Genomic DNA, 24,693 nt, shown 5'->3' on the forward strand with positions numbered 1-24,693 from the left:
ATATTTCATCAAAATATTGGGAGTTTAAAGAATAAAGTAGATGAGCTTCTGGTTTGTTTAGAAGATTTAGAAGCTGAGAATGAAATAGATATACTATGCCTGTCTGAGCATCACATTGTTACTGATATGGATAAGGTAAATGTAAGTGGATATAAGCTCTCTGCACATGTAATGAGAGAAAATATGGAGAAAGGAGGAGTTGCCATATATGTCAAAAGTTATCATTGTGCAAAAAGTATAGAAACAAAAAAGTTTTGTGTAGAGAAACATATAGAAGCATGTGCCTGTGAGCTTAAATTAAATAAAGGCACATTTATAATTGTAACTGTATATAGGTCCCCATCAGGAAATTTTCATCTATTTCTGAAAAATTTGGACTCCTTGTTGTGCTATCTGTCAGACAGGGGGAAGCAAATTATTATTTGTGGGGACTTCAATGTAGATTCTCTGAAAGAGGGTAATAGGAAAAATGACCTTGAAGTATTACTCGGTTCTTTCAATTTGACACCCGTTATTGATTTTCCTACTCGGGTGGTAAAGGATAGCAGCTCACTGATAGATAACTTCTTTATAGACCAAGATAAGTTTAACCAGATAAATGCTCAGCCTGTTGAGAATGGTCTTTCTGATCATGGTGCACAGCTAGTTACAATATATGACATAGCTCCATTCAGCAATACTAAACAGTCCTCCAAAGTGGTACGTTCAGTCAACGATTTAACAATTGCAAATTTCAGGGAAAGCCTACAGCAGTTAGACTGGGATGAGGTGTACCGTGAACCTGATGCCAATTTAAAATATAATTTATTTCATGACATTTTTGTAAATGCATTTGAAAACTGCTTCCCCAAGAAAATAGTTAAATATACTCGTAAGAAACCTTGTAAGAAACCATGGCTTACTAAGGGTATAAAAATATCTTGTAACCGCAAAAGGGAAATGTATCTGACAGCAAGAAAGAGTAGTGACCCAGAAACTATCAAAAATTATAAAAACTACTGTGTTATATTAAGAAAAGTTATTAAAAAATCCAGGAGTATGGGTATCATGTCTGAAATCAGCAACTCTGATAATAAAATTAAAACAATTTGGAATATTATTAAAAGAGAAACAGGTCAACCAAGAGCAGAGGAAGACAGTATTACCATCAAATTGAATGAAAACTTTACGAACAAAAAGTCAGAAGTTGAAAATATTTTTAATAATCATTTTCTAAATGTTGTGGATATAGTAGGATCCAGGTGTTCATTAGAAGATGCTAGGCTGTTAATGGAAGAGGCCATACCTATGCAATTTGATACAATTGAAATCTCACCCACTTCTCCCTTTGAAATTAGGAAAATAATAAACTTGCTTAAAAGCAAAAACTCACATGGAATTGATGGCATTTCCAGCAAAATACTAAAAGCTTGTTCTCAACAGATAAGTAAGATTCTCAGCCACCTGTGTAATAGCTCTCTGGAACAGGGCATTTTCCCTGATAGACTGAAATATGCTATTGTTATACCTTTGCATAAAAAGGGGGATAGATCTGATGTCAACAATTACCGTCCAATCTCCCTTCTAACAGCTTTATCCAAAATTTTTGAGAAAGTAATGTATTCAAGAGTAGCTTCACATATCTGTAAAAATGAAGTACTAACAAAATGTCAGTTTGGTTTTCAGAAAGGTTTTTCAACAGAAAATGCCATATATGCTTTCACCAGTAAAATTTTGAATGATCTGAATAACCGAACACCACCCATTGGGATTTTTTGTGATCTCTCAAAGGCTTTTGATTGTGTAAATCATGAAATTCTGCTAGACAAGCTCAAGTATTGTGGCATGAGTGGGACAGTGCACAAATGGTTTAATTCGTACCTAACTGGAAGAGTGCAGAAAGTTGAAATAAGTAGTTCTCGTAACATGCAAAGATCAGCACATTCCTCAAACTGGGGAACTATCAAGAATGGGGTTCCACAAGGGTCAGTCTTGGGTCCTTTGTTGTTCTTATTATATATTAATGACTTGCCATTCTATATTCATGAAGAGGCAAAGTTAGTTCTCTTTGCTGATGATACAAGTATAGTAATCACACCTGACAAACAAGAATTAACTGATGAAATTGTCAATACTGTCTTTCAGAAAATTACTAAGTGGTTCCTTGTAAACGGACTCTCACTGAATTTTGATAAGACACAGTACATACAGTTCCTTACAGTGAATGGTATGACGCCATTAATAAATATAGACCTTAATCAGAAGCATATAGCTAAGGTAGAATATTCCAAATTTTTAGGTGTGTCCATTGATGAGAGATTAAATTGGAAGAAACACATTGATGATCTGCTGAAACGTTTCAGTTCAGCTACTTATGCAATAAGGGTCATTGCAAATTTTGGTGATAAACATCTTAGTAAATTAGCTTACTACGCCTATTTTCACTCATTGCTTTCATATGGCATCATATTTTGGGGTAATTCATCACTGAGGAATAAAGTATTTATTGCACAAAAGCGTGTAATCAGAATAATAGCTGGAGTCCACCCAAGATCATCCTGCAGACATTTATTTAAGGATCTAGGGATATTCACAGTAGCTTCTCAGTATATATACTCTCTTATGAAATTTGTTATTAACAACCAAACCCAATTCAAAAGTAATAGCAGTGTGCATAACTACAATACTAGGAGAAAGGATGATCTTCACTATTCAAGATTAAATCTAACTTTGGCACAGAAAGGGGTGAATTATACTGGCACTAAAGTCTTTGGTCACTTACCAAATAGTATCAAAAGTCTGACAGATAACCAACAAGTATTTAAGAAGAAATTAAAAGAATTTCTGAATGACAACTCCTTCTACTCCATAGAGGAATTTTTAGATATAAATTAAGAAAAAAAAAGAAAAAAATATTAAAAAAATAAAAATAAAAAATAAAGAAAAACAAAAAACACAAAAAAATAAAGTTGTTATATTAACTTAAGTATGTTGTTAAATTAACCTAATTATGTCATGTATTGGAAAATTCGACTCGTTCCACATCATTACGAAATATCGTATTCATGATCCATGGAACTAGTATTAATCTAATCTAATCTAATCTAATCTAATCATTAAAAAATAAAGTAACCCTAAATGTAATGAAAATTAACTATATTAACTTCCAACTGAACAAAAAACACAATGCCACTAGAATGAAAGTTAATAATAATGAATTAGAATGTGTAACAAGTACCAAATTCTTAGGGATAAATGTAGACAGCCAACTGAAATTGACAAACCATGTCAACATTTTGGCAAAGAAATTATCCACAGCAAGCTATGCTCTTAGAATCCTTGCACCGGTATGCAATAATACCTGTCTTAAAATAACATATTACGGATATCTACACTCAGTCCTCAGCTATGGGATCATGTTTTGGGAAACAAGTGCCAGTAACATACAAACTGTGTTCAAAGTACAAAAAAGAGCCATAAGGATAATAACAAACAGCAACAACAGGGCCCACTGTCTAGAATTATTTTGAAAGCTAGGCATTCTAACTGTTTCTTGCAAGTATATCTTTCAGAACATAATGTTCATTAAGAAAAATCTCAACATGTATAACACAAACAGCCTAATACATGACCATGAAACAAGATCTTGTCACCACCTCCATCTAGATAGAAAGAACAAGGCAAAGATGCAAAAAAAGTATATTTTATAATTGGATAAAACTGTATAACAAATTACCACCAGAAATTAAAGAAATAAATGAGCCCCTCACTTTCAGACAAAAGCTTAAAACCTTCTTAGTAAGTAAAAGTTGTTATAGTGTAAAAGAATATTTAACATAGATGTAGATTATTAGCAACATATGACATTATCACCAAAATATGATGTAATTATAAATGTGTGTATGACTAGTTATAAAAACTACACAAAATATGAGAAATCTGTTTCATTGTAAATGTAAATGTGTGCTCATGTATTATAAACTGACGAAATCCATACAATATATATTGTTCCAAGGATGAATAAATAAATAAATAAAAATAAATAAATAAAATAAAGATTCACACACTCTAGGAACTGACAATTTTCAATATGGATGGATTGTGGGAAAGACAAAATATTCTTAGAAAGATGGGTTCATGTTATGGGTTCCTGTAGTCATGTCCTAGTTCATGAACCACGGGCAACATATGAGTGGCCAAGTAAGTGGTCCCGACAGTCGGGATACCAGTTACTTTGGAATAAGGCTGGGCATCTCGGACATATTCTGAGTTGTGGTCACCTTTATGCTCATACAGCAAAGACTACCAAATCCACCGGTTAGTCCCTCAACCGTTAGGGGTAAAACTCAATGGGACTCGGGGCAAGTAAGGCTAACAACCTGCTTCCCTGGTACTTTAAATATGATGCTGGCAACAATCAGAGCAAAATGCCTCGGACCTTTGGAGGTGACGGAGTCCCACCTCTAACTGACAAACCAGGGACTCCTAAGATACGACTTGGCAAACAAATGGTAATGAGATGGGGAGCTATTAATATCAATGGGGGCTACTCTGGGAAGAAGGTAGAGCTGGCAGAGGCTGCAAGTAAGATGGGGCTGGACGTTTTAGCTGTTAGTGACATTCGGGTAAGGGGTGAGAAAGAAGAGGTAGTGGGAGAATACAAGGTCTACCTGTCAGGAGTCAAAGCAGGAATAGCACAATGGGGTGTAGGGCTTTACATCAGGAAAGAAATGGAACCCAGTGTAGTTGCAATAAGGTATGTAAACGAACGACTGATGTGGATAGATTTGACAGTGTCTAGCAAGAAAATTAGGATTGTGTCAGTATATTCGCATTGTGAAGGGACAGATCAAGATAAGATGGATAGTTTTTATGAGGCACTCAGTGATGTAGTTGTTAGAGTAAAGGACAAGGACAGTGTTCTGCTCATGGGTGATTTTAATGCCAGGATTGGAAATCGAACGGAAGGCTATGAAAAGGTTATGGGTAAATTTGGAGAGGATATGGAGGCCAACAGGAACGGGAAACAACTCTTGGATTTCTGTGCCAGTATGGGCTCAGTAATCACAAATTCCTATTTTAAACATAAGAACATTCACCGGTATACTTGGGAAGGCAGGGGAACCAGATCTGTCATTGACCATATAATAACAGATCAGGAATTCAGGAAGGCTGTGAGGGACACACGTGTATTCAGGAGATTCTTTGATGACACTGATCATTATTTAATCTGCAGTGAAATTGGGATTGTGAGGCCGAAAGTGCAGGAGGTCAGGTCCATATGTAGGAGGATAAGAGTGGAGAAACTTCAGGATAAGGAAATCAGGCACAAGTACATAACAGTGATCTCAGAAAGGTACCAGTTAGTTGAATGTAGTCAATTAGAGTCATTGGAAAAGGAATGGACAAGGTACAGGGACACAGTACTAGAAGTGGCTAAAGAATGTCTTGGAACAGTAGTGTGTAAAGGTAGGATGAAGCAAACAGCTTGGTGGAATGACCACAGTCATGGCAGCCCGTAAAAGGAAAAAGAAGGTGTATCAAAAATGGCTACATACTAGAACTCTGGTAGACAGAGAAAGTTATGTTGAAGATAGAAACAAAGCCAAACAGATAATTGCAGCATCCAAGAAGAAATATTGGGAAGACTTTGGAAACAGGTTGGAGACTTTGGGTCAAGCTGCTCGAAAACCATTCTGGAGTGTAATTAGCAGTCTTCGAAAGGGAGGTAAGAAGTAAATAACAAGTATTTTGGACAGGTCAGGAAAACTGCTGGTGAATCCTGTGGATTCCTTGGCCAGATGGAGGGAATATTTTGAAGAGTTGCTCAATGTAGGTGAAAATACGATCAGTAATGTTTCAGATTTCGAGGTACAATGGGATAGGAATGATGATGGAAATAGGATCACATTTGAGGAAGTGGAGAAAATGGTCAATAGATTGCAGTGCAATAAAGCAGCTGGGGTGGATGAAATTTATGGATCATATGTCGAAAACAATAGACTGGCTGGGTGAGATTAAGATATGTGAACACAAAATAAGGAGTCTTGCATATGCCGATGACTTAGTTGTGATGGCTGATTCGATTGAAAGTTTGCAAAGTAATATTTCAGAGCTATATCAGAAATGTAAGGACTATGGTATGAAGATTAGCATCTCCAAAACTAAAGTAAAGTCAGTGGGAAAGAGATATAAACGGATTGAGTGCCAAATAGGAGGAACAAAGTTAGAACAGGTGGATGGTTTCAAGAACTTAGGATGCATATTCTCACAGGATGGCAACATAGTGAAAGAACTGGAAGCAAGGTGTAGCAAAGCTAATGCAGTGAGCACTCAGCTACGATCTAATCTCTTCTGCAAGAAGGAAGTCAGTACCAAGACTAAGTTATCTGTGCACCGTTCAATCTTTCGACCAACTTTGTTGTATGGGAGCGAAAGCTCGGTAAATTCAGGTCACCTTATCAACAAGGTTGAGGTTACGGATATGAAAGTAGCTAGGATGATTGCAGGTACTAGTACATGGGAACAATGGCAGGAGGGTGTCCACAATGAGGAAATCAAAGAAAAACTGGGAATGAACTCTATAGATGCAGCAGTCAGGGCCAACAGGCTTAGTTGGTGGGGTCATGTTACACGCATGGGAGAAGCAAGGTTACCCAAGAGAGTCATGGGTTCAGCAGTAGAGGGTAGGAGGAGTCGGGGCAGACCAAGGAGAAGGTACCTGGATTCAGTTAAGAACGATTTTGAAGTAATAGGCTTAACATCAGAAGAGGCACCAATGTAAAGCACTGAATAGGGGATCATGGAGGAATTTTATAAGGGGGACTATGCTCCAGACTGAATGCTGAAAGGCATAATCAGTCTTAAATGATGATGATGATGATGATGATGATGATGAGATGGGAATGAATGTTTTCAAGTAAGGTATGTCAATGCTAAAACCAACAATTATTAGTGGGTATGAATCTGGAAGTGCACACACAATTAGTGAATCATAAATTTTGAATAGTTTGTTAAATAAAATGTTTCTCAGTAAAATATTTATGCTGTTATTGCTGACAGCCTGTAAACTATAAGCTGCATAATAAAGTTTTGAAAAATACAACCTGAATAATAATTTGCTGATTTCATACTGTGTGCTATGTGTAATACATATGGTGTAAGAGCACAAAAAGAAAAATGGTATTTATGTTAGGAGTGGTAATGTAACAAGTGGAGCTACTCTGCCTTGCAACATTTCAAGACTTTGGCTGACTGGTAGGTGTAGGGAAGCAGCCTACTCACGCCATATAGAATTCATATGCTTTCCATTGTGTGCCAGCCTAGTCTGCTGTAACTGGCTATGACGTCACAAATGTTGCGCAATACCTTAAAAGTAAAGTAAATAATCTGAAAAGTTAATAGCATGTCAGGAGTGATGCTAAACTAATAATGTGTTAAGATTCAGTTCAGTAAATTTAACAGTTTTCGAAATTTGGACGTTTTACGTAAAAATCATCGGCACAACAGAAAGGAGCTAGAAACTTCAAAATTTATATTCAGATTCCTATTTCATTTTAATGTAATGGAAACAGCATGCTGAACCTCACAAATTAATTTTTTGGTTGAAATTCATGATTTTCTGTTTTTGTGTCCTAAAAGTACGGAAGCGAGATATATTAAGTAAGTGATTAGATAAAGCTAGGATCTTTAAATTTAGATAGAACGGAGATATGCTATAATAACAAAGATGTGAGAAGTTTCCAAAAAGTAGCTATAAAACTACAGCTGTATCGTCTCTCCAAAGGGCAAGTTCAGAGCTCACCTATTGCGTGCAGTGCAATTAAAATAATTCTCTCGCCGAAAGTATTAAACCTAGCCACATCAGAATTTTATTACAAATACTTACCTGTGTGCTGATTGCACAATTGAATTGAGAGCTTCATTGGCCTTCAGCGAACAATTAATTATTTAATAACTTTAAGTGGTGCTCTACTAGCCGAGTGGCTAGTTAGGAAGGCAAATGTTGTCGGCTGCGCCTTCGGCGGTCCGCACCGCAGCTATATAAATAAGAGCACTGCGAGCTAGAGTCAGGCCCCAGTTCTCTTCTAGATTCGTATCAGTGCACACTCCATGTCGGAAGCCGCATCACTTTGTGCAGTCGCAAGGAACAGCCTTGGATGCCGTATTATGTACCTCGGTACGCACGTAACAATGAGTTCACATTGGGGTAAAGTGTTAACTGCGGAACGACTCCAGTGATTTATTCTCAGTTTGCGTATGTTGTATTTTCATGTGTCGCCGCAGGACAGACCTTCTATCACTACTAGCATGGCGTTTGATGAGTATTAATGTCAAATTTTGGTGAGCATTCACTTTGAACATTTACATCGATAACAATTAATGAACAGTTTCGTTATCAAGGGATAATAGGATCCTCTCAATAGACTCTGAACAGCTCTGATAGTACAAAAGTTGATAGGGTAAACTTTTGTCTGGAACTTTAAGCTTTATCGTTTTCAGAATATAGTGAAAATTGTTATCGTAAACTGCATTTTCTATGAATCCCAGGCATCATCCTAAATCCTCAGCATAATGAACTTCAATGGTCAATAACTTTATTTCTCCATCAGAGAGGGCACAGTGAACTTTAATTACAGGCATCAAGTTTTTGCTAATCACTTTCTGGTTGCCAACATTGTAGTTAGAGAGCCTGTGTTGAGAACGGCAACAAACAATAGAAATTAAATTTTACACCCGCCACCCCACACAGGGTATCCATCATAGTACATTTTTCAAGTGTGTGGAACCCGTACTAAATAGGACTGGCAGGGAATATTAAACATTTAGAAAGAAGAGCAAGACAAATGATCAAGGTTTGTTTGACTCAAAGGAAAGTGTCATGGAAATGTTCCTATGAAAATGGAAGGAGAAGAAGCCTAAATATGTAGTATAATGGGAAAAACCCACTACAGCGGTTTGATTACTGATAGTAAATGTGATTTGCATGATCACAGTTCAAGATACTAAATATAGTTTTCATGTATACTTTGTATCTTGGCTAAGGTTCAGGGTAGAGTTATGTAATCTGGTAAAAAGGTATTCAAAAAGATCACATCTGCCATAAGTAAGAGACTGAGAAGGCCCAACATATTTAAAAGAAAATTAAAAACATACCTCATTAGCCACTCTCATAGATCATATTTTATAATGATGTTAGACACGTTATGTTGCCAGTTTTATACAGAATAAACAAACTTCTCAGAAAGTTGTCACTGATAAATAAAGACTTTTTTTATAATAATGATAATGTTTACAAATAATCAATAGTAGCCCACAGAATGATATATACTAACAGACTGTTTTAATTTACTAATAATCTTGCACACACAAGGAAAGTCTCTAAAGTTAAGTGTTTTTGCCGTACTGCTGAAAATAATAATACATTTACACAGACTGGAAACTAATTTTTAGATCATGTATGTAGCCATAATGTAAAAAATATTTGGACATTTATACATACTGAAAATCACAGTTAAATCATATTTACATAAAATTACTAGTCAGTATGCTATGTCTGTAGGATCCCTAACAGCTATTTTTGAAAAGTTCTGTTCGCTATATGGCAAGTAGCTGCACTGATTTTAAAGCTTCATAACGAGTATTAACATACTGTAAACATGATTCAGTATCAACAAATGTAGGTAATTATTTTGTTTTTGGGGGAGGGGGGGATATTAACAAGTAATTTTTAAGCAATCAACAGCAAATGAACAACATTTATATAAAATAACTACAGTGGCAGCAACTATTTATCTAATTTATTTCCTTAAAACTGACTGTCATAAACACAGGCAGTATAACCCTGAAGGTTCTCCTTCGTTATGGGATCTCAATGATTTGTCAAAAAATAAGATTATTTAGGTTGTATAGTAATTAATATTAAACTTGTTTACTGTGATACAGTTATGAACCTGTTCAATTATCATCTGGTTGTGTCTGTAGAACTGAGTGTAAGACCTTTATTAGTATGCTTCCATTATCAGAAAACATTATTATTTTTTTAGCAAACTTTAAAATAATTTGAGGACAATATGTGTAGATTGGATCCTGTGAAACTATTTTATTTGTGCCCTCATGCTGAATTTACTTTTATTCCTAGGGTGCCATTTGTCTACTTAGCTTTATGCTATGAGCGTAAGACTCCATCCATGCTAGATAGATGTTGTTAACACTACAACATTTTGGCATCGCAAATATAATCTGATGATCAACTTAATAAAAGTCCTTTGTGTTATAACAAAGTATTCTTCTAACAAAGCCATTTTTTTCTTGATTTTCTCTGCCAGGAATTTGTAAGGTCATCCATTACTTTTCCCTAGAAAATCCTTTGCAAAAGTCAGAACTGACATTCAGCAAATTGTTAGAAAATCTTCTGGTTGTTAACAGAATTTGTAACTCAGTAGCAATACATCCTGATCAACATGCGTGTATTGAGATTACATGTACACCTTGAATTTATTTCTAGCTGTCTTGTATTATGGGCAGTACCAATTAGAAAAGAATTATTCAATTAATTGACTGAATAATTCAGTCAAAAGTTTTCCATGGAGAATGCTACATCTCCCCCAGTGTCCCAAGTGAATTTTAAAAATATAATTATAGTATCAGTCCAGTAAAATTATAAGATTTTCCTATCTCTGGTGTAAAAAGCAAGTACCAAAATATTAACATACCTTTGGATCACTAGACAACTGTTGTGGTGAGTCAAGCTTTTCATCTTGCTTCTCCTTTGCAGCTGATTGAACCTGGTTTCTGGACCACTTAAGACAACAAACAAAAGGTGTTCGTTGATTATTCTAGAACAACTGGTGAAATCAACTCATCTTCAACATGAAAAACAATAAATATAAATATCACCAAATATGATTTTCCATTTGACAAGTTGATCCTCACTAATGCATTAAAAAAGAAACTAGATGAAAGATACAGTGGGGGTTGTTATATGGAGCAGATGAAACTATTAAATAACTTTTAAAATGTTGGAATGCCTGTAGGCTTCTGTCTCATGATCTTCAGCCAATGTTGTTTAATGATTTTTCTGATGTTTTGGGAGTGCAAGTGCCTGACATTGGCAAAGGTTCACACTCCATTGCTGGTGGTGGAGTGTGGATATAAATTGGATTGAGACTTAGAGAGAAAAACTAGGCAAAACTTTCCTTTTGGGAGTGCAACATGGTAAATGTGAGCTTTTACAGCAATAACATTTTCTTTATTGTTTATTATTAATGTGAACATGCCTTTTGGCCTAAGCTCAAATAATACTTACACATAGTACTTCTCATTGTGTTTCTATTAATTTATTTGAGATGAATACTAACAATTAAAACTGCATTGTATATGAAACCAATAGTCAATTTTCTTGTAAATATTCTGGTCAAAATGTTAGCTGCAACAAACAATGAAAATTTAAAAATATGGAATTCTATATGCTCTGACTTTTAAGCTTTCTTAAATAAAATTTTCACATTGAATGTTTTCAAAAAGTTTATCGAAACAGTGTTGTAATATTTATTCGTCAGAAGTAACAGCTTTAATTTTCATGGATATCTGTTCATTTATGTCCATATTCATCCCTTTTTTAATCTTGTAAACTAATGTCAATGTAAGGTGAAAAACTGTTTTCTTTAGAAGAATCAGTGGCAAATTTTTTCATTAATATTTTTTTAAAGAAATATGAGACGAATAATTTTTATAGCAATAACATGCTCCATAGTTTCACAGAAACACATTGACATTCTATGCATGATATCCTGTGAGGGAGGGAGAGGGGAGGGGGGAGTATTGTAAAGTACCAAGATTTAGGTCAGTATGGCAAAATACAAATATAAATTTTCATATTATTTGATACCATCTAAGTTTCATGATGTATGGTACACGTTATCTGATGCAGCAAACAATATATGTGAACTTTTATGGGAATCATATTTTTATTTACCATTTATTATTATAGGTGATAAGTAAAATGAACATTAAATTTAAGAAGTTGTTTAGAATAGCTACGAGAAAATAAGAGTCAACACTTGCAGAAAACTTAAGTAAATGAGAGGAAAAGGCAAGAGACTGCGACAGAAACCCAAACTGATCTTAAATTAAGCAAACAGAAAAGCAGTTTGTATTTGAAATTGTAGGCTAACAAAAGAGGTCAGATAAGGTATGGTTCAATCAAGTGTGCCAGCAAGAAATTGGAGAGAGAAGGCAGGCTGGGAAGAGCTGGCTAGAAAATATGAGGAATCAGAAGTTAAAAGACAGCTATATCAGAATAAGGAAGTAAACAGCAACTATACTAAGGCAGGAGGAACAGAAATATTACAAGGAGCTAATAGAAGAAGTGGAAGAGGACTGTATCCATCACAGGACAAGACAAATGTAACAAAAAGTACAGAAAGTAACACAGATATATAAGGAAAAAGAAACATTTGTTAAAAACAACAGAGGAAAATCCTTAATGACACTGAAGCAGAATGGCTATGGGCAGAGTACATCGTAAAACTACTGAATTGTGATGACCCCGTTGAGTCTCTTCCATGTGAGGTGCCAGACACCGTATACAGCAAAGTAGGGACTCCCAGTAAAGAATAAATACAACAAATAAGCAAAAACCTAAGAAAACATTAAGACTTTCAGTGAATATCAAATTGCAGGAGACCTAATCTAGAATGGAGAACTGTTACTGGTTAAAATAATTACAAAACTGAATGTTTGGAAATATGAGAGATCACTTGATGACTGGAAAATGGCAATAGACTGCCCTATATTAAAAAATAATGACCCCCCAATATGTGATAATTATAGAGGGGTTGCACTCTTTAATGTAAGTTACAAAATTCTGTCACAGTGTCCACTGAGGACAATGATTGCAATTGGGGAAAGAATTATAGGGGACTGTCACTATGGTTTCAGAAGGTAGAGATCTACTACAGACCACCTTTCTACACTCACTGAGAAAGGTAACCGAGAAAGGTTGGGAACGTAATGTTGACATTCACATGTTTTTTGTAAATTTCAAAAAAGCTTACGATAGCCTCCACAGGGACACAATCACCAACATCTTGAATGAGTTTCAGTTTCCAAAAAATTCAATAAATCTCATACAGGTGCATTTAGAGGAAACCTACTGCGAAGTAAAGATCACTACAGGAATATCAGAGCATTTGGAAATCAGAACTGGTCTCAAGACAAGGAGACACATTATTTCCAACACAGTTCAATTTGAATTTAGATAAGATAGAAACAGAGCAACAAAAATTAGATCAACTTGGAATAAAATGGGTTATATCAGAATAAACTGGCTTGCACATAATGACGATGTTATTCTAATAAATGGCAGCAAAGATGGCATGCAGCTCATGTCAAGTTTTTACAGAAATATTTCAAAGAAAGCAGGGCTACAAATTAATGAGGAGAAAATTGAGTACATGGTCATGAACACGACACCTAATGATCAAACACCACTGATGGTTGATGGAATCGCTTCTAAAAGAGCAGAGGTATTTAAATATTTGGGAAACGTTTTTAGTGAATAGAACAGAATAGAAATTGAGATTAAGGCACAGATCACAGTGGCAAATGGATCATATTTTGGCTTATGGGACATGTTATGCAGCAGAGCATTTCGAGAAGTTTTAAAATCAGACTATACCAGAGTATAATTCTCATGGCAGCTCTATGTAGCTCTGAAACATTTATATTAAGGAACACAGATGAACAAAATCTGCTAGTCTCTGAGAGAAAGATATTAAAGAAAATATCTGGCTGCAAGAAGGACAACTAGTGATGGGAATGGAGGATATTAAAAAACCAGGAATTGGTCGACCTATACCTACAAGCTGATATTGTCCGAAGGGTGAAAGAAAGAAGATTGATGTGGGCTGGACACCTAATTAGGATGGAAGAGAAAAAACTACCACAATTAGCATTCTCAGGATACATGGAAGGCAGAACGAGCCAAGGATGGTCACAGACAAGATGAAGGCTGTCAACAGGGATACCAAGGTGATGGGCCTGATAAGAGCACAGTGGACAACGAAAGTGAGGAACAGAAATGATTGGTGGAGATATGGTGAGAACACATATGGTCTCCCAGGCCAAAGTGACAATTAAGAAGAAGAAGAATTTATTATTAACATGAACAAGCATTTCAGCCAGAAGCTTAAATAATACTTAAACATAGTATTACTCAAGTTTAGTCATTCTATTAATTTACCAAGGCAAATATCAATAATCAAAACTGTATTGTATATTAAATCAATAATCAACTTTATTTCAAACATGCTGGTCAAAATATAAGTTGCAACATGCTATCACACAAATTTCAAAAATATTGTTTAATTGGATAGGTAAAAAATCTACTCATCAAGTGGCGGCAGAACACACACATAAAAGACTGTTGTGACTGGGAAGCTTTCAGAGTCAGTGGCTCCTTCTTCAGGCAGAAGGGTTGAAGGGGAAGGAAGTAGGGTGAAGGAAAAGAACTGGAGAGGTCTAGGAAAAAGCATAGATTTTGGGAAAGTCACCCAGAACAGGGGGTCAGGGGAGACTAACCATATGGGATGAGAAGGGAAGACTGATTGTTGAGGATTGCATCGGATGAGATTTGAAAACCTGAGAGGTTAAAGGTGGAAGACAGGGTAATACACAACACGGAGATTACTACTAAAACATCGTGCACAAATTAATAAGAGTGAAAAGCTAAGTGCATTGTATGTAACAGAGGTAGGAGGGGGGCAGTGAAAATTAGACAGGAAAGACAATGAAAGATGTAGGAAACTAAAACAGAGTGATGCAAAGAGTAGTTACAGTGAAGAAAAACTGAGACGGAAGAAATTAACATAAATTAAGGCCAGGTGGATGGTGAGAACCAAGGACATGTTGTAGTGCTGGTTCCCACCTGCAGAATTCTGAGAAATTGGAGTCTGGAGGAAGAATCCAGATGGTGCTTGTGGTGAAACAGGTGCCTGGTATATGACATGTGTCATTTCGCAGGTGTAGCACCTATTATGTAAACACTGTTGAGCCTTCTACATTGGCATGACTATCACCAAATTATCAGTTAGGATGAATGGGCATAGGCAGAGGGTGTATACTAGCAAATTGCAGTATCCTGTTGCAGAGCATGCTCTACAACATGACATTCATGGCCTCAGTGCCTGTTTCTCTAAACACACCATCTGGATTCCTCCCCCAGACACCAGTTTCTCGGAACTCTGCAGGTGGGAACCAGCATTACAACATGTCCATGGTTCTCACAACCTGCCTGGCCTTAATTTATGTTAATTTCTCCCATCTCAGCTTTTTTTCACTGTAACAACTCTTTGCTTCACTCTGTTTTAGTTTTCTACATCTTTCATTGTCTTTCCAGCGTATTTTTCACCGCCCCCCTCCTACCTCTGTTACATACAATGCACTTAGCTTTTCACTCTTATTAACTTGTGCATGATGTTTTAGTAGTAATCTCTGTCTTGTATCTTACCCTGTCTTCCACTTTTAAGCTCTCAGGTTTTCAAACCTCATCCGATGCAGTTCCCAACAATCAGTCTCTCCTTCTCATCTTGTACTGTGGAGTTTCCCCTCACCTGCGGTTCTGGGTGACTTTCTTGAAATCTACCCTTTTTCCTAGACCTCTCCAATCCTTTTCCTTCACCCTTCTTCCTTCCCATTCAACACTTCTGCCTGAAGAAGGAGCTGCTGCCTCGGAAAGCTTGCCAGTCACAACAGTATTTTATGTGTGTGTTCTGCTTGGTGAGTAGATTTTTCACCTACCCAGTTAAATAATTTTATCAATAATTGATTGTTTTCATTGTTAAATTTTACAAACATGGAATTTAAACATTCATATAAGGAAATTATTTATTCAAGAGTAAATTTTTACTATGCTGACTACAACTATTTACTTTGTCATTAAAAATTAATTACTTACGACTACACAAAGGGAAGCCAAAAAATAAACATGTCATGTTATGTACATTCCATTCTAAACCAACAAAGTTAAAACAATTAATTGTCACATACCACACTGAAATTTCCTGTCATCCGCATCCCAATAAACGTTATATTTTATTAAAAAACGCATTTGTTGCAAAATAGTCAACTTTTAGTATTCAAACATTCTGGAAGATCACAACGTAAAAATTTAGTATTGAAAATAACTATTGTCACTATTTTATTTCTTTGACTGTTTTGTACAAGAAAAGGGTCATTTTTCTTTATTTCACAATTCAGTTAAAAACTGGATGTAATTAAAAGGTTCTGGTATGTAACAGCAAATTTTGTATAGTTGTAAAAGCGGTGTGTCAGGTATAGTCTCTTCTACATAGTCCTTCTTCTCAGTTCTTTGTACACAAGTCTTTACAGGCAGATTTTGTCTGACTACTATGTTGATGTCATTGTTCACATAAACCTCTTTTATATCATAATGTAATACATCAGTATTTAATGTTTAAAAACTATGAAGCACCAATACAAGTGTTCACCTCTCTTGTTTCAATGTGTGAATTTATGATAGAGGCCTGATCAAAGCATGAAGAACAGTAAATCATGAGAATACAACAACCAATTTTTTCATTCATTATGTTAAAAAACCTGGCACCCTTGCACAACAAAGCCTTTCTACAGAAACTGTAAAGATGAATATTAAATTTATTTTTATATTCTTCTTTGAGCACTTGCTTTCTCAATGAAAATATCATGAACCCACTAGTTTTGACTCGCTAGAAAGGCACTGCAACAACAGAGATTCAGACAATGTTTAATTTTCATGAATGATTTCTTTCTATGTTTCAAAAATAGTGAAATTAATGGCTAATAAGAAGTGTGATTGTTTCAAAATGAAGAACTTGGGTCTAAAATTAGCAAATGGACCACTAATTGCGAAAGATATAAGTGCAGAAAATTTAAAAAGGGAAATGGATAAGTTAAAGTTAGACATAGTGGGAATTAGTTAACTTCAGTGGCAGGAGGAACAGGACTTCTGGTCAGTTGAATACAGGGTTACAAACACAAAATCAAATAGAGGTAATTCAGGAGTGGGTATAATAATGAACAAAAAATAGGAATGCAGATAAGCTACTATGAACAGCATAGTGAATGCATTATTGTAGTCAAGATATACACAAACCCACACCCACCATGGCAGTACAAGTTTATATGCTGACTAGCTCCACAGATGAGGAGGAGACACAGGAAATGTATGCTGTGATAAAAGAAATAGTCATGGGGGTCTGGAATTCTATAGTAGGAAAAGGAAAAGAAGGAAAAGTAGTAGGTGAATATGGACTGGGAGAAAGGAATGAAAGAGGAAGCCACCTGGTAGAATTTTGCACAGGGCATAATTTAATCACAGCTTACACTTGAGTTAAGAATCATGAAAGAAGATTGTATATGTGGAGGAGACATGGAGATATTGGAAGATTTCAGATTGATTATATTATGGTAAGACAGAGATTTTGGAACCAGGTTTTAAATTTCCAGGAACAGATGTGGACTCTTACCACAATTTATTGGTTATGAACTGTGATTAAAGCTGAAGAAACTGCAAAAAGACAGGAATTTAAGGAGAGGGGACTTGGATAAACTGAAAGAAGCAAAGGTTCTAGGGACTTTCAGAGGGAGCATTAGGTAACAACTGACAAGAACAGGGGAAAGGAATTAGTTATTTACTTTCATGTTCAATGGATCATTTTGCATGATAAATCATCATAATGTGTCACGAGTCAGTACAGTAGAAGAAGAATGGCAAGTTTTGAGAGATGAAATAATGGAGGCAGCAGAGAATCAAGTAGGTAAAAAGACAAGGGCTAGTAGAAATCAGAAGAGATACTGAATTTAACTGATGAAAGGAGAAAATATAATAATGCAGTAAATGAAGCAGGCAAAAGGGAATACAAATGTCTAAAAAATGAAATCAACAGGAAGTGCAAAATGGCTAATCCGGAATGGCTGGAGGACAAATGTAAGGATGCAGAAGCATATGGCACAAGGGGCCTACAGGAAAATTAAAAAGACCTTTGGAGAAAAGAGAACCAGCTGTATGAATATCAAGAGCTCATATGGAAAACCAGTCCTAAGCAAAAAAGGGAAAGCAGAAAGGTGGAAGGAGTATCCACAGAGTCTATACAAGGGAGGCATACATGAGGGCAATATTATGGAAATGGAAGAATATGTAGATGAAGATGAGATGGGGGATGTAACACTGTGTGAAGAATTTGAAGAAGCACTGAAAGACTTAAGTCAAAACAAGGCACGAGGAGTTGACAACATTCCATTACAGCTACTGATAGCCTTGAGAGAGCCAGCCATGTCAAAACTCTTTCTTCTGGTGATGAAGATGTACGAAACAGGCGAAATACCCACAGACTTCATGAAAAATATAATAATTCCAATTCCAAAGAAAGCAGGTGCTGACAGGTGTGAAAATTACCGAACTATCAGTTTAATAAGTCACAGCTGCAAAATACTAACGTGAATCCTTTACAGAAGAATGGAAAAACTGGTAGAAGCCAACCTTGGGGAAGATCAGTTTGGATTCTGAAGAAATATAAGCACACGCGAGGCGATACTTTCCCTGCGACTTCTCATAGAACATAGGTTAACGAAAGGCAAACCTATGTTTATAGCATTTGTAGACTTAGAGAAAGTTTTTGCAATGTTGACTGGAATACTCTCTTTCAAATTCTTAAGGTGGCATTTGTAAAATACAGGGAGTGAAAGGTTATTTACAATATGTACAGAAACCAGATGGCTTTTACAAGAGTCAAGGGGCACAAAAGGGAAGCAGTGGTTGAGAAGGGAGTGAGAAAGGGTTGTAGCCTATCCAAGATGGTATTCAATCTGTATATTGAGCAAGTAGATAAGGAAATAAAAGAAAATCTGGAGGAGGAATTTTAAGTCCAGGGAGCAGAAATACAAACTTTGAGGTTTGCTGATGGCACTGTAATTCTGTCAGAGACAGCAAAGGACTTGGAAGAGCAACTGAACAGAATGGACAGTGTCTTGAAAGGAGGATATGAGATGAATGTCAACAAAAGCAAAATGAGAATAATGGAGTGCAGTCTAGTTAAATCAGGTGGTGCTGAGAGAATTAGATTTGGAAATGAGAAACTTAAAGTAGTAGAGAAGTTTTGCTACTTGAGATGCAAAATAACTGATGATGCTCAAAGTAGGGAGGATATAAAATGCAGACTGGCAATGGCAAGAAAAGTGTTTCCGAATAAGAGAAATTTGTTAACATCAAGTATAGATTTAAGTGTGAGGAAGTCCTATCTGAAAGTATTTGTATGGAGTTTAGCCTTGTACAGAAGTGAAACATAGACAATAAACAGAAGACAAGAAGAGAACAGAAGCATTTGAAATGCGGTGCTGCAGAAGAATGCTGAAGATTAGGTGGGTAGATCATGTAATTAATGAGGAGATACTGAATAGAACTGGGGAGAAGAAAAATTTGTGGTACAAACTGACTAGAAATAACAGAACAGTTGGTAGGACACATTCTGAGGCATCAAGGGATCACCAGTTTAGTACTGGAGGGACGCGTGGGGGGGGGGGGGGTAGTAATTGAAGAGGGAGACCAAGAGATGAATACAGTAAGCAGATTCTGAAGGATGTAGGTTGCAGTAGTTACATGGAGATGAAGAGGCTTCCACAGGATAGAGTAGCATGGAGAGCAGCATCAAACCAGTCTTTGGACTGAAGCCCACAACAACAACAACAACAACAAAAGTGAAGCACACCATGTGGACAAAAAGCTGGACACTGTAAACTGTGTCAAATTTCTAGGTGTACTAGTAGATGAAAAGGTGTTGTGGAATAATCTGAAGGCAGTCATCCACTAGTTTTTTCCCCTTTGGGTCCATAATTCTAGAATTTTTTTGAAAGATGTCATTTTCCTGTGTGAGGCTATTTTTTAGTGAAATAAACACTTTTTCTTCATTTGCAATTAGCTTGTTTTGTTATGTAGGGCATTATCAACCACCATCACACAAAAATTATGTTATGTGCTTCCGTTTGTCAATGTGTAATCTTTCACCTAGAAATCTGCAGGTGTATAACCTAGCGTCTGTAACTGTAAGGTAAATTGCATCATTACATGCTCACAAATGAAATAGGACAGTGTAATTCTCATCTGATGCTGCTTGATAACCCTGAAGTAGGGGGTGGGGGGTTAGTTAATTGCAAATGAAATTTATTGTTTATTTAAAATACAAAAGAATGCCACATGCAGGAAAATGATTTCTTTCAAGAACTTTAGCATGGCTGCAGACTCAAAGATAAAAAATACAAGTGGATGATTATCCCAAAAGATGATTTTGTATGCCACAATGTCATTTTAGTAACCATAATACAGTGATTTAATACTACCCCTCTTAGAACAAAAACTGCCTTGAACAGAAAATTGCTTGATAACCCTCAGAGGGCAATTAGCTAATTGCCAATGAAATAAAGTGTTCATTTAAAATAAAAAGACAGTCTCATATAAAAAAATGACTTCTTTTAAGAACTTTGACGTAGCTGCAGATTAAGGTAAAAAAGATAAGTGGATGATTACCTCAAAAGATGTGTCCATATGCTTCAATGGCATTTCAGTAATCATAGCACTGTGATTTAATTAGAACAAAAGCAACCTTGTTCAGAAAATGCCTCCTTCCAAGGAATCACTGCAATGACTAGAAAAGGGCTGTCTCCACAGAAATGAGACAGAGACAAATTAATGTTGTGCAGTGCCTGTAGCACTGATTAACTGTGGGGTCCTTATTCAACAATTTGAACTCTTTTTTCAAAGTATTATTTTACTTCCCTACAGCACATCAAGGTAATGTAATAAAATTTAAATTCACTCATTTAACAACATAAGTGATGCTATGCACTTTACATTGCAGACAGGCACAACTAAAACACACTTGCACATTAGCTTTTGGCTTCGTCAGGAAATGGAACACACATACTTCCATTTACACTATCAAGCACACTCCACATACACATGACCATGATCTTTGGCATCTCAGACTGGATGATTCACTTATAAAGCCTTGTAACAATTAGCCACAGCCTTACTATTGGTACTGTGAATGGCTGCAAGTAAACAGCCAACACTCATTATATTTCCCTAGGGCGAGTGACTGTTCTGTGTGGTTTAATGATGATGGCATCTTCTTGGGTAAAACATTCTGGAGATAAAATACATAAAATAATTCCCCAATCAGATCTCTAGGCAGAGACTACCCAGGAGGATGATGTCAGAAGGAAAGATAATTCTAGCATACTACTGTTCGGCAAATGCAATGTTAGATGCTTAATTGTGTAACTCAGAGAAATTGAAAAGAGAAATGGATAGGCTGTGGTTCAATAAAGTGAGTATTAGCGAAGTGGAGTGGCAGGAAGAATAGAACTTTGATTAGGTGACTACAGGTTTATAAACATAATATCAAGTAGGGGTAATATAGGAGTGCCTCTAATAATGAATAAGAAAACAGTAATTTGAAGGGTACTACAAACAGCATAGTGAACACATTATCATAACCAAGTGAGACATGAAGCCCACATCCACCATAGTAGTGAAAATTTATGTCTACCAACACTGCATATGATGAAGAGATTGAAAGAATGTATGACGGTAGTGAGATATTCAAATTGTTAAGGAAGATGAGAATTTAATTGTGATGGATACTAGATTTCAGTAGTAGAAAAAGCAAGAGAAGGAAAAAGAGTAGCTAAACATGGACTGAGTGGAAAGAAATCAAAGAGTAAGGTACCTGACAGAATTTTACACAGAGCACATTTAATCAATGGGTTAAGAATTATGAAAGAAGGATATATGTGTAGAAGAGACACCAGAAGGTTTCATATATATTATATAACAGTCAGACAGAGGTTTCTGAAACCTGATTTGAAACTACAGAACATCTCCAGAGGAAAATATGGACTCTGGTGATAATGTACTGGTTTTGAAATGCAGATTAAAACTGTTGAAATTGCAGATATTACAGATGGAAATTAAGAAGATATTTTGATATGATCACTGGTTGCTGAGATTTTAAACGGAGCTTTAGCCAATAACTGAATGCAGCTGAGCAAAGGAATACAATAGAAGAAAAGTGGGCGCCCTCAAGAGATTAAATAGGCAAAAGGAAAAAATACACAAACAGAACAAATGGAACAGGCAAAAAGGAAAGCAGACATCTGATTCCAGAATGAGATTTTCACTCTGCAGTGGAGTGTGCACTGATATGAAACTTCCTGGCAGATTAAAACAGTGTGCTGGACCGAGACTTGAACTCTGGACCTTTGCGTTTTGCGGGCAAGTGAATAATAATAATAATAATAATAATAATAATAATAATAATAATAATAAACCCCGTGGAGGCCCGGGAAAAGAATAGGCCTCCGGTATGTTCTGCCAGTCGTAAAAGGCGACGAAAAGAACAAACCACTAATAGGGCTAACCCCCCTTTTAGTGTGATTACTTGGTTCAGGACAGAACTAAAGAAGCCTCGGACAAGCGCCGTCATGGTCGGGGACGGCGCTTGAACCCTATGCCCGCCCACAATGGTAATGACACTGCTAGCCAACTGGAAAATGATTTAAATCCAAATAGAGGTGTTTTGCAGGATATGCTTCCTGCAACCACCCTAGAAGGAAAACAAAGACAGAGGATGAGATGGTCAGATGAAGTTAATCGACACCTCATGTTCTGTTATTACCAAGCAACAAACCTAGGAACCAACACAACTGGATACAGATCACAAGTATACACAACATTTATTACCAGATACCCAGAATTAAAATTTTTAACAGAACAACGTCTAGCTGATCAGATTCGTGTAATAATAAAAATAACAGGATACCCCAGTCAGAATTAGAAAACATCAAACAACAAGTACAACAAATACTGGAACAAAATAATGTGCAATTAGAAGAAGAAGAAAATACAGTAATGGACTCAAACATCCCAGAGCAAACAAACAAAGAACAACACACATCAATTAAACAATCAGAGGAAAATGAAATTTTAAGACAGCCACCAGCACGAGCACAAATAGAACACGAAGTGACACACATGTTAGATATAGAAGAAAAATTTCAGTTGACATATATAGAATACAAAGACACAAATACAGACATTAGACCATTCTTGCATAGACCACCAAATAGCCCACAAGTCGAAACAACAATAAAAACTATCAACACAATCATACACAACAAAATAAATGAATACACAACTATGGAAGAGTTACAACTACTGGTTTATGTAGGAGCACTCACTACACTAAATATACACACTAGGCAGATATCAGAACCAACCAACACACAGAAGAAACCCACAAAACCAGCATGGCAACACAGGCTACAGATCAGAATAGAAAAACTGAGAAAAGACATCGGGCAGTTAACACAATTTATAAGAAATGAAATATCAGACAAAAAACGAAAAAGGTTAGGTAAAATCTCACAACAAGAAGCAATAGAGCAATTAGATGAAAAGAAGCAAAAATTACAAGCTTTGGCGAAACGACTTAGAAGATACAAAAAAAGTGAAAATAGAAGGAAACAAAACCAAACATTCAACACAAACCAAAAGAAATTTTACCAAACAATAGATAACACACACATAAAAATAGACAATCCACCAAACATAAGAGACATGGAACACTTCTGGAGCAGCATATGGTCAAACCCGGTACAACATAACAGGCATGCACGGTGGATACAAGCAGAAACAGATACATACAAGATGATACCACAAATGCCTGAAGTGATAATTTTGCAACATGAAGTCACCCGAGCAATTAATTCTACGCACAATTGGAAAGCCCCTGGAAATGATAAAATAGCAAATTTCTGGCTAAAGAAGTTCACCTCAACACATTCACATCTAACTAAATTATTTAACAGTTACATTGCAGACCCATACATATTCCCTGATACACTTACACATGGAATAACTTATCTGAAACCTAAAGATCAAGCAGACACAGCAAACCCAGCTAAATATCGCCCCATAACATGCCTACCAACAATCTACAAAATATTAACTTCAGTCATTACACAGAAATTAATGACACATACAACACAGAACAAAATTATAAATGAAGAACAAAAAGGCTGCTGCAAAGGAGCGCGAGGATGTAAAGAGCAACTGATAATAGATGCAGAGGTGACATATCAAGCTAAAACTAAACAAAGGTCTCTACACTACGCATACATTGATTACCAAAAAGCTTTTGATAGTGTACCCCACTCATGGTTACTACAAATATTGGAAATATACAAAGTAGATCCTAAATTGATACAGTTCCTAAACATAGTAATGAAAAACTGGAAAACCACACTTAATATCCAAACAAATTCAGATAATATCACATCACAGCCAATACAGATTAAGCGTGGAATATACCAAGGAGACTCATTAAGTCCTTTCTGGTTCTGCCTTGCTCTGAACCCACTATCCAACATGCTAAATAATACAAATTATGGATACAATATTACTGGAACATACCCACACAAAATCACACATTTGCTATACATGGATGATTTAAAACTACTGGCAGCAACAAATCAACAACTCAACCAATTACTAAAGATAACAGAAGTATTCAGCAATGATATAAGTATGGCATTTGGAACAGACAAATGTAAGAAAAATAGCATAGTCAAGGGAAAACACACTAAACAAGAAGATTA

The 24,693-nt window shown here is 36.1% G+C and overlaps 1 protein-coding gene across 1 annotated transcript in view; it reads right to left on the minus strand.

Annotated features, from left to right (window-relative positions):
* LOC126253152 (uncharacterized) overlaps positions 1–24,693 on the minus strand; it is a 287,906-nt gene that overhangs the window by 212,901 nt on the left and 50,312 nt on the right. Inside the window, exon 2 of the mRNA XM_049954308.1 lies at positions 10,695–10,781. Coding sequence (XP_049810265.1) covers positions 10,695–10,781 — 87 coding nt within the window. The remainder of the gene's footprint in view (positions 1–10,694; positions 10,782–24,693) is intronic.

This window comes from Schistocerca nitens, chromosome 4 (assembly GCF_023898315.1).
Source record: "Schistocerca nitens isolate TAMUIC-IGC-003100 chromosome 4, iqSchNite1.1, whole genome shotgun sequence".
Lineage (NCBI taxonomy): Eukaryota > Metazoa > Arthropoda > Insecta > Orthoptera > Acrididae > Schistocerca > Schistocerca nitens.